Below are 18,533 nucleotides of genomic sequence, written 5' to 3'. Positions count from 1 at the left end.
AGAGAATCGTGTAAGCCCAAGAGTTAGAGGTTGCTGTGAGCCGTGTGATGCCACGGCACTCTACCGAGGGCGGTACAGTGAGACTCTGTCTCTACAAAAAAAAAAAAAAAAATGTTGTGTGAATGCATGGATTTCAATATCTATAGTTAGATATAATAATAATGTGTGTGTACATATATATACCCTCATCCTCAGCAGGAGAGGGCCTAGGAACAGCAATTATGTCATCAGCAATGAACATACCCAGTGCCCCAGTCTTGGTTCCTAAGAACCGCCATTCTCCACATAGTTCTCCAAGAACACAGGTTTCTTGGCGAAACAGCTGATTCTGGAGCTAAGACAAGATGAGCCTTGAATATATTGTGCTGGAAAGTAACAAGGTATTTTTTAAATGACATGGTGTGTTAAAAGGACACAACTCAACATAAAGGGGCTTCTCGTCTGGGCACGGCAGCTCACAGCCTGTAATCCTAGCACTATGGGAGGTTGAGGTGAGAGGATCCCTTGACTTCAGGAGTTCAAGACCAGCCTGACCAACAGCAAGACCCTTTTGGCTGAGCATTGTGGTAGGTGCCTGTAATCCCAGCTACTCAGGAGGCTGAGGCAAGAGGATTGCTTAAACCTGGGTGTTTAAGGTTGCTGTGAGCTAGGCTGCCACCTCTGCACTCTAGCCTGGGAAACAGAGTGAGATTCTGTCTCAAAAACAAAACGCATAAAGGAGTCCCCACTGGTTAAATCCAGAATAATGTGAGCCTCAGAATAATGAAGGCGGGTGCTGTGGTTCACACCTATAGTCCCAGCACTTTGGGGAACCAAGGTGGGATTATTGCTTGAGGCCAGTGGTTCAAGACTAGCCTGGTCAACATAGTCAGAACCTATCTCTACAAAAAATAAAAAATTAGCTGTGGGTGGTGGCGTGTGCCTGTATTCTCAGCTACTTAGGAGGCTGAGGCAGGATGATCTATTGAGCCCAGGAGTTCAAGGCTGCACTGAGCTATGATCATACCTCCGTACTCCAGCCTAGGTGATAGAGCAAGACCTTGTCTCAAAAAGAAAAAGAATATCTAGCACTCTGGGAGGCTGAGGAGGGTGGGTCTCTTGAGCTCAGGAGTTCAAGACCAGCCTGAGCAAGAGTGAGACCCCATCTCTAAAAAAAGCCAGGTATTGTGGTAGGTGCCTGTGGTCCTAGCTACTAGGGAGACTGAGGAAAGAGGATTGCTTGAGCCCAAGAGTTTGAGGTTGCTGTGAGCTGTAACACCATGGCACTCTACCAAGGGCGACAAAGTAAGACTCTGTCTCAAAAAAAAAAAAAAAAAAAAGAAAAGAATTCCAGTGCCGGTTAAGATGGAAAAAACCCCAGTGTCTAAAAACTTTAAACCAGCGGCTCTCAATCTATGGGTCACGACCCACAGGAACTGTATTAAAGGGCCATGGCATTAGAAAGGTTGAGAACCACTGTTTTAGACAATACAAACAGCAACTAACTTGGGACTTTAAAAACTAAACAATAGCAAGTGGTCTGGGGAGCAAGGGGTAGTAAAAACTTGAACAACCCCAATGGAGGTCAGGTTTCTAGTTTAACAAAGTCACAGAATACAAGTCACTATTCAAACATCAGCTGTATTTTTACACATTTGCAATTAACAATTAGAAATGAAAAATTAACAATACCATTTATAGTAGCACTAAAAATATAAAATATTTGGGTATAAAATAACAACGTACGTACAGATTCTGTGTGCTGAAAACTGTAAAACACTGATGTAAAAAGTTAAAAAGAAAAAAATAAAGAAGATCAAGGTTGGGCATGGTGACTCACACCTGTAATCCAAGCACTTTGGGAGTCCTAACATATAAGATCCTATCTCTATCCCCAAAAATAAAAAATAAAAAAAATTAACCAGGTGTGGTGGTGTCGCCTATAGACCCAGGTACTTGAGAGGCTGAGGCAGGAGGAACACTTGAACCCAGAGTTTGAGGCTGCTGTGAGCTAGGCTGATGCCATGGGACTCTAATCTGGGCATCTGAGACTCTGTCTTGAAAAAACAAACAAACAAACAAAAAAACAAGACTAGAAGTCAAAAGATTTCTGTCCTCATGAAATCACTTACCAGCCTTTTGACTGTGAACCAATCCATTACCTTTCTGCATTCTGACTCCTGCAAAATTGAAGAGAATAAAATATAAACATACATATTTTAAACTCAATCTAGGACCTGTGGGTAGGTTCAAAAATATATGTAAATTACCTGAAATTGCATCATCCCTTTTCTAAGAAGTACTATAATTTTTTTCCAGAGTTTGGAGGCTTGCTGACATATAAAGGGTTTAGAATAACTGAATTGGATTTTTGAATTCAATGTCTAAGGCTTCTTCCATTCTAATATCCCATGATTCTAACAGATCCCTCCTTCTATCTCTTATATTCCATGATTCCAGTAGGGATGCAAGAAACAGATTAGAGATCTAACTTCCTATGATTCCAAGTACCACAAGAGTTCATTCTTTTTCCTGAGAGGACAAGAACTAAATTTTAAACATGAAATTCTAGGATCTTTATAACTTAATCTTCACCAACCTTCCAACCTCATTGCTCATCCCTTCCCTATAACCACGTCCCCATGTAGCCTGCAGTTTCCATAAAGTTTTGCTTTATGGAAATTCACTATGTGCCTCGTACAGGCAGTGCCTTCTACCTGGAATGCCCCCAAACTCCATATTTTTCTTTTTGAGTCTCAGCTTGAAGATCCCCTTCCCAGTAAGGCCCCTCACAGCAGGGTTTGATGTGCTTCCTAAGTCCTGGAAACTGACTGTTTCCACATAAGGAATAGAATTGTTGGTTCACTCCAGGCAGCAAACACAACTGCCCAGCTGTCAGACCAAGTTTGAAGGCACTAGGCATAACAAACACTAGGACCGACCTCTAAAAAGGAAACAAAAAAATGTCAACTTCAAGGACAATAACCTAAGAGCAGTACTAAACACAAACCACATTTTGTTTCAGAGAACAAAAGCGGTGGGGACTGACCACAGATTATCTTGTCTAAAGGAAACAGTCTCTACTCGGCATCAGCTGATTGTTGACTAACAGGAATCAGGATCCAGGGCGGCCAGCTCTTTCACTTTTTCAAGATTTGCAAGTGAAATCTCCCAATTTTTACATGTCAGCAACTAAAAAGCATTAAAGACCCACTGCTCTGATTTTCAAGGTTTTCAGGCTATGGAGACTGTTCAGTGAGGATCCACTTCTACCCATCCAAAGCAGACATCCTATGGAAGTTTTAAGTCATGGCAGCTGATGTGTTAACGATTGTTTGGCATGCCTATCCATCCCACACAGAGCTCAGAAGGGATGCATCAAACTTTTCCTTGTTGTTTTTTTTTTTTTTTTGTCGAGACAGAGTTCTACCCTAGGCCCTGAGCAGAGGGCAATGGCATTGTAACTCACTGCAACCTCAGACTCGGGCAGTGGGCATCCTGCTGCCTCAGCCTCTGAAGCCGCTGGGATTACAGGTGCTCGCCGCGGCGCCTGGCTGCGTTTTTCCATTTTTTTCCATGAGTCGGGGTCTCACTCTCACTCAGACAAGCCTCAAACTCCTGAGCTCAAGCAATCCTCCCTCCTCAGCCTCCCACAGTGCTGGGATTACAGGCGTGAGCCACCGTGCCCGGCTATCAAAACTTTTCATATGAGGTCCCTGCCCCTCTCTGAGCCTCTGTTTCCCTTTCTGTAAAATGGGCACACAAACCCTGACTCACATATAATACCATGCAATACCATTTACTGAAGGGCTGGCAGAGCCATATGCTTTTACTTGCATCATCTCACTGAATTCTCACAACAACCTCTATGAAGCAAGTTCTAATACATCCACATTTTACAGATAAGAAACTAACTCCGGGACAGCGCCTGTGGCTCAAAGGAGTAGAGCACCAGCCCTATATGCTGGAGGTGGCGGGTTCAAATCCAGCCCCGGCCAAAAACTGCAAAACAAACAAACTGTAACTCTGAGATAAAAGGCAATTTACCTAGTGAAAACAGCAAGCATTTTAAAAGCCTCTTCTGGGGCAGCGCCTGTGGCTCAGTCGGTAGGTCGCCGGCCCCATATACCCAGGGTGGTGGGTTCAAACCCGGCCCCGGCTGAACTGCAACCAAAAAATAGCTGGGTGTTGTGGCGGGTGCCTGTAGTCCCAGCTACTAGGGAAGCTGAGGCAAGAGAATTGCTTAAGCCCAGGAGTTGGAGGTTGCTGTGAGCTGTGTGATGCCATGGCACTCTACCCAGGGCCATAAAGTGAGACTCTGTCTCTACAAAAAATAATAATAATAAATAAATAAAAGCCTCTTCTTCCCAAGGGTTTTACTTATTTTGTCCTCCCAACAACTCTGAGGTAGGTAAGGTAGCATTATTGCCAGAGGTGGTAAGGCAAAAAACAAACAAACAAAAAAACCTGTAAAAGGGATTCCACCAAGGCAGCCTACCTGACTACTCTAGTCCAGCACTGTTCAACAGAAAGAGAATGTAAACCATACATTAAACTTTTTTCATAGCCACATTTAAAAAGACACAGGTGAAACTAATTTTAATAATTTATTTGACCCCAAATATGCAAAATGTTTCAACACATAATATAAAAATCATTGAAATAATTTACATTTTACTTTCTTGGTGAGTCCTTTGTGTAGTTTACGATGCAGCACATCTCAATTCGGACTCAGTAAACACACGTGGCCAATGACCACCAAATGGGGCAAGGCATTTAAATTACACTTTATTAATCCTAAAGTTAAATGCAGAACCCACTAAACCGCCCGTCCCTTGGTCTCAGAAAATACGCAAAAATAATCACGGCATAGAGTTCATGAGCATTTACTTTGTGCCAGCAGTGTGTTGAGGATCCTACACACGTCGTATTTTGTCATCCTCGCAATCAGGCGGGCGCTGTTTCCCTCCTTGTTTGACCAGGACAGAGGACTGAACTCGGGGCCTCCCCCTAGCGCCCCGGTGAGCCCTCTGGCTAGCCATCATCCTAATCATTTAGCAAAGGGCTGTCAGAGCTACACGCTAACCAGGGTCAAATAAGGAGGGGCGCACACACAGGAAGGCGCGGGTCACTTGCAAGCGCCAAAACGCTCATTCGACTAAGGTCGCGGACTCGAAGTCTACCTGGAAATCGTTCCGCGGTTGCAGCTGCTTTTGCTCCTCCTCCCACTCCTCCTCCCACTCCGACTCCTCGCCACGGTCCTCCAGAGTCCACAACACATTAGCATTGGTCTTCCGCACAGCGCTCCCGGCCCTCTTGAGAACGCTAGTGGGAGCCGCATCCGGGAGCTCAGAGTCGGCTTCCGGGTTCTCGCGCTCAGACTTGATCATAGAGAACCCAGCGGAGACTTCCGCTTCCGGCTGCTCTAGGCGCCTCCCCGGTGCCCGTGAGGTCCCTGCGCTGTCGGTCCGTCCCGAGTCCGCCTCCCTCCAGGGTCTCTCCGGCTCTGCCCTCTAACTGGGAACGTCTTCCTCCTCTCACCGCCCCCGCGCAGACGTAGTGCTGAGCCCACAGCTGCGGGACAAAGAGTGACGCCGCTGCCGGAGTTATGGCGTCCACGGAACCCCGCTTGGTAACTACCGGGAGCCCCGCGGCGATGCCGCCGGAGAATCTGGAAGGAGCTGGCCCCAGCTCAGACCCTCACCGTAACTCTGAGGGCTCTTTGATTCCAGGGACCACACCGCCTGCCCCCGAGCTCTCCAGCCCTAATGCGGCGGTCCCCGAAGCGATTGCTACACCCGCGGCGGCTGCTTCTGCGGTCCTTGAGCTGCCCCTAGGCTCTGCACCTCAGGCCGAAGTCGCAGCGCGCTCACCCTCCGGCCAAGGCGGCTCCCGGGCCGGCCCTGAGACGTTCCGCCAGCGTTTTCGGCAGTTCCGCTATCAGGACGCGGCGGGTCCTCGGGAGGCATTCCGGCAGCTGCGGGAGCTTTCTCGCCAGTGGCTTCGACCCGACATCCGCACCAAGGAGCAGATTGTGGAGATGCTGGTGCAGGAACAGCTACTTGCCATTCTGCCCGACGCCGCGCGGGCCCGTCGGCTCCGCCGCCGCTCAGATGTGCGCATCACTGGCTGAGAAGCGGTCCTGTGGGTGGCCCGGCCAGGGCGCTCTCTTGTGGACTGGGACCAGGGTCTGGGGACCTGAGCCTGGCACCGCATCCTGTGTTAATGAAAAACGAGTTTTGGCGGTTCCTGTAGTCTGGTGTGTCTCTTTTGTTCGTCATTTGTTAGGTTTATTTTGTTGAGCCTATTTCCCGCCTTTCTGGCTGGAGGCGAAACGAAATTGGGAGCCCATAGAATTAAGGTCTTTGTTTCCTATTCCCCGGGCCGCCTTTGGCTGTCATGGAATTTAAATGTTAACTACACCTGAGTCATCCCTCCACCACGTCTGGGAAATTTTTCTCCTCAGCTCCCAAGGACCCACTTGCGTTTCCGGCGCTCAAAATAGCTGGCTTTGGTAAATGCTCATTCGACCAATACAGCCGACCATACAGCCGCCACCTTGTTCTACTTAACCCTTTGAGGTAGGTTTCCCAACAGACCCAAGTTAGTGGGCTGTGTTAATGTGAAGTGTTTTGTTATGTATGCCCTTACAGAGAGAGACTAGTTCTTGAGATCTCCGGCTTATGCCACCAGAATTGCTTACCTTCTTGCTAAATATTAGTCCTCTGCTAGGATTTAGGAAGCAGAACTTACTGTCTCAACTTCCCCAATGGAAAAAAAGCAGAACTGGGGTGAATTAATGGATTATTTACATTACTGAAGCTACGCTTTTTAATGTCTCTAGCAGGCTCCCTTTTATTTTTTCAAACAAGCATAATTGTTTAGATAGGAAAGAAAGACTTTTCCAAGTAATGAAGATGATCTGCCTTTATTCACCCAGGAAGGAGTTAGTTGGGATCCATGAGCAGCCTGGATTGGTCCCAGATATGTCTACTACAGTGAGGCCAGACCTGGCTTCCTTGCACTGCTTTCAGCAATCAAAATCTAATAAGCCTGCAGCTCACACTACAAAGCATTAGCCAGACAGGGTTGGAAGCTGGTGTGGGGCATCTTTTTTGAATATTAAAGACAAATTCAAAAGTATTTTTGCATACTTTCTTGGGATTTCTTGGCAGCTTGCACCTACCTCCCTGCAAAAGATCTTACAAGGTAAGAACGGCTGTTCTCAACCTGTGAGTCGTGACACTTTTGTAACAATGAAAATACATCTCAGCATTAGGAAAGTTGAGAACCACTGCTTTAAAAGGTAGCGTTTACAGAAGATTAATGCATATTAAAAATAAGGTGGTGAAGAGCTTCATACAGCTATGTGTTGCTTAAAGATAGGGGTATGTACTGAGCAAAGCACCATTTGGCACTTTTGCCCTGTGTGTACTTAAACCTAGATGGAATAGGCTATTGCTCCTAGGCTACAAACCTGTATGGCATGTTACTGTACTGAATACTGCAGGCAATTGAAACGGTATTTGTGTATCTAGTTAAAAAAGAAAAATGGTACACCTGTGTAGGGTCTCATTGGAGCTTGCAGGACTAACTAGAAGTTTTTCTGATCAGTAAAGGGTGAGTGAATGTGAAGGCCTAGAACTTCTATATACTCACTACTCCAGACTTTTTTTTTTTTTTTGTAGAGACAGTCTCACTTTACTGCCCTCCAGTAGAGTGCCGTGGCATCACACGGCTCACAGCAACCTCTAACTCTTGGGCTTACGCGATTCTCTTGCCTCAGCCTCCCAAGCAGCTGGGACTACAGGCACCCGCCACAACGCCCAGCTATTTTTTTTGTTGCAGTTTGGCCGGGGCTGGATTTGAACCTGCCACCCTCGGCATATGGGGCCAGCGCCCTACTCACTGAGCCACAGGCGCCGCCACTACTCCAGACTTTTAAAACACTGTACACTTAGTATGTATTTAAAAAGTTTTTCTTCAGGCAGCACCTGGCATGCTAAAAACAAAAAAAAATAGCCAAGCATTGACTGTGGTCCCAGCTACTCAGGAGGCTGAGCAAGAGAATTGCTTGAGCCCAAGAGTTTGAGATTGCTGTGATGCCACGGAGGGGAACAAAGTGAGACTCTGTATCAAAAAAAAAAAGTTTTTAAGACAAACACATTGAACAGCTATACAAATTTTTTGGGGGGGAGAGAGACAAAGCCTCAAGCTGTCACCCTGGATAGATATGCCGTGGCATCACAGCAACCTCCAGCTCTTGGGCTTAAGCGATTCTCTTGCCTCAGCCTCCCAAGTCCCTGAGACTACAGGCACCTGCCACAACGCCTAGCTATTTTTTGGCTGTAATTGTTGTTTGGCAGGCCCGGGCTGGATTTGAACCCGCCAGCTCTGGTGTATATGGCTGGCGCCTTAGCCATTTGAGCTACAGGCGCTGAACCTATAGAAATATTTACTTTCTTTGTATCCTTATATTTTTTTTTTTTGCAGAGACAGAGTCTCACTTTATCACCCTTGGTAGTAGAGTGCTATGGCATCACAGCTCACAGCAACCTCCAGCTCCCGGGCTTAGGCGATTCTCTTGCCTCAGCCTCCAGAGTAGCTGGGACTACAGGTGCACGCCACAATGCCTGGCTATTTTTTTTGTTGCAGTTTGGTGGGGGCTGGGTTTGAACCCACCACCCTCAGTATATGGGGTGAGCACCTCACCCACTGAGCCACAGGTGCCATCGTGTATCCTTATTCTATAGGCAGTTTTTCTTTGGGAGACAAGAGTCTCACTTTGTTGCCCTCAGTAGCCAGGGCATCATAGCTCACAGCAAACTCTTGGGCTCAAGCAATCCTCTTGCCTCAGCCTCCCCAACTAAGTGCATGCCACCATGCCTGGCTGTTTTTAGAGACAGAGTTGCCTTCTTGCTCAAGCTGTCCACCCATCTTGGCCTCCTACAGTGCTATAATTACAGGTAAGAGCTACTGCACCCAGCCTTTATAAGCTTTTTTCTACTTATGAAATGTCTTCGTGGGCAGCACCTGTGGATCAGTCGGTAAGGCGCCGGCCCCATATACCGAGGGTGGCCGGTTCAAACCCGGCCCCGGCGAACTGCAAAAAAATAGCCGGGTGTTGGGCGGCGCCTGTGGCTCAGTGAGTAGGGCGCCGGCCCCATATGCTGAGGGTGGTGGGTTCAAACCCAGCCCCGGCCAAACTGCAACAAAAAAATAGCCGGGCATTGTGGCGGGCGCCTGTAGTCCCAGCTGCTCGGGAGGCTGAGGCAAGAGAATCGCGTAAGCCCAAGAGTTGGAGGTTGCTGTGAGCCATGTGACACCACGGCACTCTACCCGAGGGCGGTACAGTGAGACTCTGTCTCTACAAAAAAAAAAAAATAGCCGGGTGTTGTGGCAGGCGCCTGTGGTCCCAGCTGCTTGGGAGGCTGAGGCAGGAGAATCGCTTGGGCCCAGGAGTTGGAGGTTGCTGTGAGTTGTGTGATGCCATGGCACTCTACCGAGGGCCATAAAGTGAAACTGTCTCTCCAAAAAAAAGAAATGTCGTTTTTAATTCTTAAACTTTGTTAAAAGACAAAACCCCACACATTAGCCCAAGCCTACACAGTAAGACCATCAAGACATCACTAGGCCATAGAAAATTTTCAGTTTCATTATAACCTTAAGTGACCACTGTGCATATGAGGTCTGGCCTTGACTAAAATGATACACAGTGCGTGAGTGTTATTCAATAATAGGTGACCAAAATGTAGCAACAAGAACTTGCTTTATTTTTTCCAAATACAGATACAGAAGTTTGTATGTTTTGCAAATATTGCTTCAAAGCAACATTCTATATACAGCGCCTTCTGTTCTAATAGCGCGTAAACATAGATATGTATCCACAGTGCAATGTTGGCTCATCACGGATCCACCTTGCATACACATCACTTAAAATGATTAGTCAAACCAGAACTGTTTTTGTCAAGGCAATTTTTATAGGTGGATAGTTTTCTTAAAAGACAAACTTAGGTAGTGCACGTATTTCTAAATGGTAATAGCAATGTTTGCAAATAACAGTTTCCAGTGCTCCAACTTGGGGTTAATTCATCTTGACCCAGGAATTGGGAATAGAGCCCCTCAACATGGCTTTAAATTAGGGAGGCATACTGAGGTTATAAGAACTTGGGAACTTGTCTCTGCTTCCCTAAGAACAAAAGTCACAATGCGTGAAACAGGATTCTTTCCTTTATAAAGTGGAAACAAACCCAATAATGGCCACTTGGCAAAATTAGGATAATTCATTTTCTGTTTCTATTTTTGAACAAGATATGAAATTGACTACCTTAATAGTTACAGCTTCCATAGATAATCAAAATTTTCATAAAATAATATCTCACAGTTGTGGCTATAGAAAATCATCCTATTTCTTCCCTTTTCAGACAAGCAGTCACACAAATGCAGCTGTCTGAACATATACCATGCACACTCCTTGAGCATTTCTTCCCATACCAGAAACATCAGTGTTAGCAGTGGGAAATAGTCTCTTGTAGAGGAATTACGTCAGCTTTATTACAGACGTGATAGCCACATGTACTCCCTCTGATGGATAAGTTACAACAGGTCAACTTACACATGTTCTATGATTCATTTCACATCAAATGGTGAACAACTAGACAGAGCATTCCTTGAAACAGATCTGAGTACAAAGGCCTGAATTCATGACCACAGTGACCTGTGCCTAACCATTCCAAAGGTTGCTGGAGATACTGTCATTGCTATTGAGATATTGGCTACTTCATGTTTACATAGTAAATATTTGCAGCATATAACATTACAGATTCATAAACCCATAATTAACTTGTGTTAATGGACAACTGTGCTTTGATTTTTGACTTTAATGATAAAAAAACTAGTGAAATGGGTCACTTTTCAAAGCATGAAACATTTTAACTTTGCCTCGTAAGGAAAAACAAAGTACAGCAATTACATGTGGAACCGTAACCTGCAAAAGTAACACAAATATTGTCTCAAGAGGTACAAATAGGTTGTACCTGGACCTCAAGCAGCATAATCACTTTGATCTCACAAAATAATACAAACAGGAAATTTAAAGTGTTAAAGTATATTAACAAAACAACTCTGAACATACAGTTCAGGGAAGGAGAAAAGCAGTACATGTAGAATCTGAAGTTTGTTTACAACAATATAAAAGAAGGTAATTCCCCAAACCACATTCTTTGTAACAAATCTTTACAGTAAAGGAGTTTGAAATTCTGGGAAATACTTTTTGGACATTAAATAGAACTGAGAAGCTGTGAATATTAAGAAGTGGGTAGAAAATGCTGTCCTTTGGGTTCCAGACCCAGCCTGTTTCAGGTTGACAGTGAGATTCTAGTTCCTCCACAGGTTGTATGGGCTCTGCTACAAAAGCCACTACCCAATCAACTCTGGGGTGAAAGCATATAAATCTTGTCCCCGTACCATGAAGTCATGCAAGAGATGTGGTCAGAAAAGTGAAGAGTCCTAATGATAAGGCAGGGCAGCCAAGGCTCTGCGCCTTCCCAACTTCCACAGAACGGTGAAGTCACAGCATTCCCATGAAGCTAGAAAATGAAAATGATGCTGCCTAAACTCCATGCCAGGCAGAAACCAGAGGGCTGGCATGTGCCCCAACCTGACAAAAAAGTCAATTAAATAAACTGCAAACTGACTTTACAACTGTTCCCAACTAAACTTTTTTGGCTCTCATTCCATTTATCATCAGTGGCACGATTTCAAGTGAAGTTTGTGCAAAAAGACTCTCTTCATTCAACGATGTACATAGAAGAAAGGAATCCTAAGAATCTATTTGCTACCTTCTTGGTAGGCTTTGAGATCAGAGTGCCCTGCCCTCCAGCGGCCAAAATGGCCTCTTTGTCCAATGTCTATCACACTCCTGCCTAGATCCCTGAAGTCAGTCCGTGTCACGTGCATTCAGCATGCTAGTTTTATTTATTTAAATATGCGAAGCTCCTCCTGCGGGCTCCCCAGGATTGTGCCCCCATTAGTCTTGGATGCCCTGTTTCACGTGGAGCAGCAGAGGGCAATCTGCTGCACCTTGCCCAGGTCCGTCAGAAGCTGCTTGATGCAATGCTTGAGCTGCGGAAGTCTGGCCAGTGGCTCCGGAGGCTCCAGTTCCCCGGTGTAGTCCAGCCAGCTCTCCAACACTGTTGGCAGAAGAGACAGAAGACCCAGTGAGCTCCTAACACTCAACTTGCAAGAATATCAACAAGAAACTCAGTGCCGATAGCTCAAGCAGCTAAGGCGTCTGCCACATACACCAGAGCTGGCGGGTTCGAATCCAGCCCGGGCCTGCCAAACGACAACTACAACCAAAAAATAGCCGGGCGTTGTGGTGGGTGCCTGTAGTCCCAGCTACTTGGGAGGCTGAGGCAAGAGAATCGCTTAAGCCCAGGAGTTGGAGGTTTCTGTGAGCTGTGATGCTACAGCACTCAACCCAGGGCAACAGCTTGAGGCTCTGTCTCCAAAAAAAATGAATATCAGCAAGAGTTTCAGCAACTTATCCCATCTGACCACTCATGGAGGGCAGAAAAGAAAGGCCTTTTCAGTCACTGTCTCAACATCTGTTTCACAAAGCTTTACTCCTGGGACAAAGCTCAAATGCCTTAAAGCAGCACGGTCCAAAAGAACTTTCAGCAATGATGGAAAGTCTGTGTTCCATCTGTGGAACAGTCTGTGTCTGTGTTGTTCTAGAAGCGACACTAGCCACATGCAGCTATATTGAGCACTTGAAACACAGCCAGAGCAATTAAAGGACTGGATTTCAAAATTTTATTCAATTTTGATTAATTAGCCACACATTGCTATCGGTTAACATGTTAGCACAGAGTCTCTAGAACAGTGGTTCTCAACCTTCCGAATGCTGCAACCCTTTAACCTTCTCTCTCTTTTTTTTTTTTTTTTGCTGTTTTTGGCTGGGGCCGGGTTTGAACTCACAACCTCCAATATATGGGGCCGGCACCATACTCCTTGAGCCAAAGGCACCACCCCACTGCAACCCTTTAATACAGTTCCTGTGGGTCACGACCCACAGGTTGAGAACCGTTCCTCTAGAAGGATCCACTTTTCTGAGTATGGGTCTTACTGACTCTTTATAAAAAGTGAGTGTCCACTCTTTATAAAGCTTTCCCATGTTGGAAATCAGAGAGCCTTAGCCTCCTGTTAAGAAAAATGAAAATCGGGCGGTGCCTGTGGCTCAGTCGGTAAGGCGCTGGCCCCATATACCAAGGGTGGCGGGTTCAAACCCGGCCCCGGCCAAACTGCAACCAAAAAATAGCCAGGCGTTGTGGCGGGCGCCTGTAGTCCCAGCTACTCGGGAGGCTGAGGCAAGAGAATCGCTTAAGCCCAGGAGTTGGAGGTTGCTGTGAGCTGTGTGAGGCCACGGCACTCTACCGAGGGCCATAAAGTGAGACTCTTGTCTCTACAAAAAAAAAAAAGAAAAATGAAAATCTACAGGGACTATAAATTTATTTATTTTAGGGATGGGGGTCTTTCTCTCAGAGCCAACCTGGAGGGCAGTGGTCCTATTTATTGTAGTTCACAGCAGCCTTTAACTCCTGGGCTCAAATGATCCTTCTACCTCAACTTCCAAAGTAGCTGGGATTATAAGCATCCACTACTGTGTTCAACTAATTATTTTTATTTTTTTGTAGAGATAAGGAGTCTCAATATGCTGCCTAGACTGGTCTCAAACTCCTGACCTCAAGCGATCCTTACACCTTTACTTCCCAAAGTGCTGGAACTATAGGTGACAGCCACTGCACCGGCCTCTCCCTTTAAGTATTTAATGTAAAATAAGATGTCTACTTACTAACATACTTGATTTTTTTTTTTTGGAGACAGTCTCAAGGTGTTATCCTGGGTAGAGTGCTTTGGCATCACAGCTCATAGCAACCTCAAACTCTCAGGCTTAAGTGATTCTCTTGCCTCAGCCTCCCAAGTAGCTGGGACAATAGGTGCCCACCACAACATCCGGCTATTTTGTTGTTGCAGTTGTCATTGTTGTTAGGTGGCCCGGGCTGGGTTCAAACCTGCCAGCCTAGGCTACCCACTGAGCTACGGGTGCCCGCCTGTAATTGGTTTGATATTTATTTTACTAATTTTATTTATTTATTTATTTTGGAGACAGAATCTCATTCTCTCACCCTGGGTAGAGGCCCATGGCATCATCATAGCTCACATCAACCTCAAACTCCTGGGTTTGAGCAATCCTTTTGCTTCAGCCTCCCGAGTAGCTGGGACTACAGGTGCCCACCACAATGGCCAGCTAGTTTTTCTTTTTCTTTTTCTTTTTTGAGACAGACTCAAGCTGTCACCCTGATAGGGTACTATGGCATCATAGCTCACAGCAACCTCTAACTTGGGTTCAAGCGATCCTCTTGCCTAAAGTTTTCTATTTTTAGTAAACCCCATCTCACTCTTGCTCAGGCTGGTCTCGAACTCCTATGCTCAGGTGATCCACCTGCCTTAGCCTCCCAGAGTGCTAGAATTATAGGCATAAGCCACCTCTCCCAGCCTTAGCAAGATAGCTTTCTAAATATTAAACCAGGCTGGGCACTGGTGGCTCACACCCATGAAGAGCCAGACTAGGGGGATAGAAAGCAGTTCATGTGAGGGTACGTGCTCTGAGTGCATGCCAATGGGCAGGGGACCAAAAAAGGAGCCCTACCATCCAGCTCCTTCTCAATGGAGTCCATCCTGTGTGTGACTTCATCCTGCAGAGACTCCACGTGGGTCAGCAGGTTAAACTGCCACTGGTGCTGGGAGCTCAGCAGCCCCTCTCCACCTCTGTCCAGCAGCTTCTGAGCAGGGCTTTCCTCAGGTAGAACCTTTTTGGAAACATATTCTCTCACCTGGGAATGCAGTGGCATTTAAGTTACTATGCAGAGATAGCCCTCAGCCCCTTTTCAAACAGCCAGTGTTTGCAACCATCTGAAAAACCAGCTATAGTCTGAAATCACCAAATCCCTATATCCCTTTCTTTCTTTCCAGATGAGAACAAGACAGAAGCTGCTATGCCAATCCCAACCACCTCAGGGCAACACAGACCTCTGGCTCAGGGGGCCCCACAGCTGCTTCCCACTAACTGGCCCAATGCCCAGCCTGAATGAAGCAGGCCTCACAGAATAGCTTCCAGAGCCATAGTATCTAACCAGAGCAGGGCTAGTGTAGATAAGCTTATTTGTGTGACTCCCACATGTAAGCTTTAAGTCTCGATTCTATCTTCTGCTGAATGTGTGACCCTAGATGAGTTACTTCACCTCTCTGAGCCTCTGTTTCCTCAGCTGGAAGGTAGAGGCAGAAAAAACCTACTTCGAAGATTCATGAGGATGAAAGAGGATAAGGTATATAAAAACAATGCCACCTAATAGTCAGCTCATCGTCAATGGAAGAGATTCGTAGCTCTGGTTACCCTGCCCAGACCCAGTACTTCCTGATTTTGCAGTGTATGTCAGATACCTCTAGGAAATCTGCCTCATCCATAGGAAATCTGCTTCGTCCACAAACAGGACTGCAAACCTTTTTTGGGGGGTTGGGATTCCCAATTTTTCATTCATTCATTTGAAATGCAACAGATTCTAGCTAATATTTATTTAGTGCTTACTGCGTGCAAAGCAATGTGCTGAGGGCTTTTCACAAATACACTGCACAGTAACTGAGGGGCACTGTTGCTGGCCCTGTTCTGTAAGTGAGGAAACAGGTCTGACTGGAGAGGTAAAGTAGCTGCCCAGAATCACACAGTGAGGGGCTGAGCCCAGAACAAACTGGGTCTGTCTCAAAAGCCTGTGTCCTTTCCACCCTTGCCCAACACTGTGTTGACACTGACAATGACACAAGGATTAATGAAGTACAATCCCCAAATTGAAAGGTTTATAATCTAGGATGTTCCCTCCTAGCAATATGCAACAGTGTACTTAATGCTGGAGCTAATAACCCAAAGGATCAACTCTGTGAAGTAAAGATGGCAAGGGGTGGAGAAGCTCTCAGATCACTTAAAGCCTCGCTGACAACTGAGGATAGGGCACTAGAGTAGTGAACCGTTAAAGATGAAAATATCAGTAATGACACAAGGGGGTTCCAGAAGAGAACAACTTGAATAGCAAAATACTGAGTAACTCTTGGAAAAACTGATGAAAATACTGAGTAGCTCTTGGGAAAACTGATGAAACCAGCAAATGTCTTGCCAAATGAGCTCTTCTTACCACAGGGCTGCAAAGTTAGAAGTCAAAGTACCCATCGTACAAATGGATTGGAAAAAATGAAAAAAATTATGCCTAACAAAACACTTGACTTTTTTTTTTGTTCATGCTAAGAACTGGCGTCTAGGTGCAATTATAATATAAACTGCCTTAAAGAAAAGATGAATTCCTCTAACCCCTTTCTCCTCAATACTCCCATCTCTCCAGCCCCCACCCCCAGTTACTAAGCCATTTTGTGGACATTTCCTAGAACCAGTGATCTTTGGCTTAAATGGGCTATCCTTACTTTGCACCCATTTTAGCAGACCAAATAATATCTATGATAAGCACATTTAAATATAGTTTTATTACTAAACATCTTTAACATTTAACACTAGAAAGAGAACTTATAAGCACTCAAACCTCAATGAAGGACAAGGGAGCCACAAACCTTTGGGGAGCTGGGTTTAGAGTCACTGTCCCTCCTGCTCCGGTCTTGGTCTAGAGGCCAGCCCAGACGTGGGGAGAGGGAATCATCCCCATTCTCATGAAGGGGGTTGACTGCATCGTCGAGGGCGGCACCCCGCGTTTCCACCACCAGCTTCTGCTCCACAGCAGGGTAGTAGGCACGGGGCTTCTGGTAGCAGTGCTCACTTGTGATATAGGACTCCTCTGCGGACCTCGTCAAGGGTAGGGCCAGGGGCAAGGGCTTCTCCACTGCCCCATTCAAAGTTCTATAGCTTGGGGCTTCCTCCTTGCTTCTGGGATCAGTGACGTGGATGAGTTTGGAATGAGGTCTCCCCTCCCCCGAGTGCTGTTTCCAAGGCTGGCACCACAGTTGCAGGTCAGGATGCTCCCTGCTTCTGTTGGGAGGGCAAACAGGGAGAGGTCCTTGGAGCAACTTGCACTATTGCAGGGGCTTCCCAGTTCCCAAATACCTTCCCAAAGAGAGAGCAGCTCCCACCCAAGTCAACTGACCACAAATCACCAAAGCAAGAGGGTATATGAATCTTCAGTCTCTTAAGAGATCACTCCCAAGTAAACTCCCACCATAGACATACACAGTGGGTGAAACTGGGCTTGCAGTGGGAGATCTGACTGCATTTCAACTCCATCACCAATCAGCAGTGCAGCTGGGACAAGTCACTCAATCAGCCTCATTTCTGCTCCTTCCTCTGTGAAACTAGGCTAATTATATATCTGCCACCAACCCCTGAGTTTTATAAAGTGCATTAATCTGAATGGCAGTACTATGTTGCCATTCTTCAAATGTGGCTTATGAAAAATAAGTTTTATAATAAACCATCAAAATGATCCTGGGATACAATGGCACTTGATTTAAAAAAATGTAATGACAGGGCGGCGCCTGTGGCTCAGTGAGTAAGGCGTCGGCCCCATATGCCGAAGGTGGTGGGTTCAAACCCAGCCCCAGCCAAACTGCAACAAAAAAATAGCTGGGCGTTGTGGTGGGCGCCTGTAGTCCCAGCTGCTCGGGAGGCTGAGGCAAGAGAATCGCGTAGCCCAAGAGTTAGAGGTTGCTGTGAGCCGTGTGACGCCACAGCACTCTACCCGAGGGCGGTACAGTGAGACTCTGTCTCTACAAAAAAAAAAAGTAATGACAACCCTGGGAGAAAAAAAAAAAAACCAACTGCCATCTATGTACAAGCCATTAATAATGAAGTTTCTAAAATTTCTTCCAAAATATTTATTCTCACCCTTCCAAAGAGGAAAGGTTATTATTTGGAAAGAATAGAGATTCTTATCCTTTATAGAACCACAGGTTCCTCTGAGAATCTGTTGAAGCCTGTGCCTATGTACAGGTGTACATAAGACTCTGAAGGTGACTTTCAAGTTTCCCAGAATCATTCAATGCTTGAGTTTCAATCCAACAGAGGGTCATTAAACTTATTGAATCATAATCAATTGTAAAAGAGGAAAAAAAAGTATAGTAGCAAAAATATCAGAATGCACTATCCTAAGTAAAAGTAGGCTGTTTTGTGAAATTTTAACTTCAATTTTATGTGTGAGTAACATTACACATATTTCTTTACTATACAGTATATATTTTTTAAAGTTTAAAAGTCACTAGTTTCTTGGGTGGCGCCCGTGGCTCAGTGAGTAGGGCGCTGGCCCCATATACAGAGGGTGGGAGGTTCAAACCCAGCCCTGGCCAAACTGCAACAAAAAAATAGCCAGGCGTTGTGGGTGAGGTGATAAAGTGAGAGTCTCTCTCTAAAAAAAATTAAAAAAATAAAAGTCACTACTTTCTTTTTTTTTAATAAGAGGAAGGGCTTTATTCACCAGCCAGGAGCTTACGGCATAGAAGCATTC

General features: G+C 45.7%; 3 protein-coding genes across 9 annotated transcripts in view; 1 reads left to right on the top strand and 2 right to left on the bottom strand.

Moving 5' to 3' along the window:
- CNBD2 (cyclic nucleotide binding domain containing 2) overlaps nucleotides 1–5,369 on the bottom strand; it is a 60,613-nt gene extending 55,244 nt beyond the window's left edge. For 3 of the 5 annotated variants that reach the window (XM_053574963.1, XM_053574964.1, XM_053574967.1), the window contains exons 1-2: nucleotides 5,163–5,369; nucleotides 2,112–2,159 (exon numbers count right to left, since the gene is read on the bottom strand). In XM_053574963.1, the coding sequence (XP_053430938.1) occupies nucleotides 2,112–2,159; nucleotides 5,163–5,369 (255 nt within the window). Of the gene's footprint in view, nucleotides 1–2,111; nucleotides 2,160–2,249; nucleotides 2,364–4,869 lie in introns of those variants that run through there. The other 2 variants (XM_053574966.1, XM_053574965.1) reach the window with 2 other exon arrangements.
- Nucleotides 5,370–5,405: 36 nt separating this feature from the next.
- Nucleotides 5,406–6,227, top strand: SCAND1 (SCAN domain containing 1). The gene has a single exon (XM_053574984.1). It carries the CDS (start codon nucleotides 5,588–5,590, stop codon nucleotides 6,110–6,112), a length of 525 nt encoding a protein of 174 aa, XP_053430959.1. The 5' UTR covers nucleotides 5,406–5,587; the 3' UTR covers nucleotides 6,113–6,227.
- A 3,504-nt stretch (nucleotides 6,228–9,731) lies between these two features.
- Nucleotides 9,732–18,533, bottom strand: part of PHF20 (PHD finger protein 20) — a 161,524-nt gene continuing 152,722 nt past the window's right edge. For 2 of the 3 annotated variants that reach the window (XM_053574949.1, XM_053574951.1), the window contains 3 exons: nucleotides 16,654–17,065; nucleotides 14,693–14,876; nucleotides 9,732–12,170 (listed from right to left, as the gene is read on the bottom strand). In XM_053574949.1, the coding sequence (XP_053430924.1) occupies nucleotides 12,028–12,170; nucleotides 14,693–14,876; nucleotides 16,654–17,065 (739 nt within the window). In that variant the 3' untranslated portion in view covers nucleotides 9,732–12,027. The remainder of the gene's footprint in view (nucleotides 12,171–14,692; nucleotides 14,877–16,653; nucleotides 17,066–18,533) is intronic. The other variant, XM_053574950.1, reaches the window with a different exon arrangement.

The sequence above is a fragment of the Nycticebus coucang genome, chromosome 21, assembly GCF_027406575.1.
Source record: "Nycticebus coucang isolate mNycCou1 chromosome 21, mNycCou1.pri, whole genome shotgun sequence".
Taxonomy (NCBI): Eukaryota; Metazoa; Chordata; class Mammalia; order Primates; family Lorisidae; genus Nycticebus; species Nycticebus coucang.
Note: the sequence above shows the minus strand (reverse complement) of the source record. Positions and strands in the feature narration are given on the sequence as shown.

Excerpts from the sequence above, each read along its gene's own strand:
- SCAND1 (XM_053574984.1), top strand. The coding sequence starts at position 5,588 with ATGGCGTCCACGGAACCCCGCTTGGTAACTACCGGGAGCCCCGCGGCG.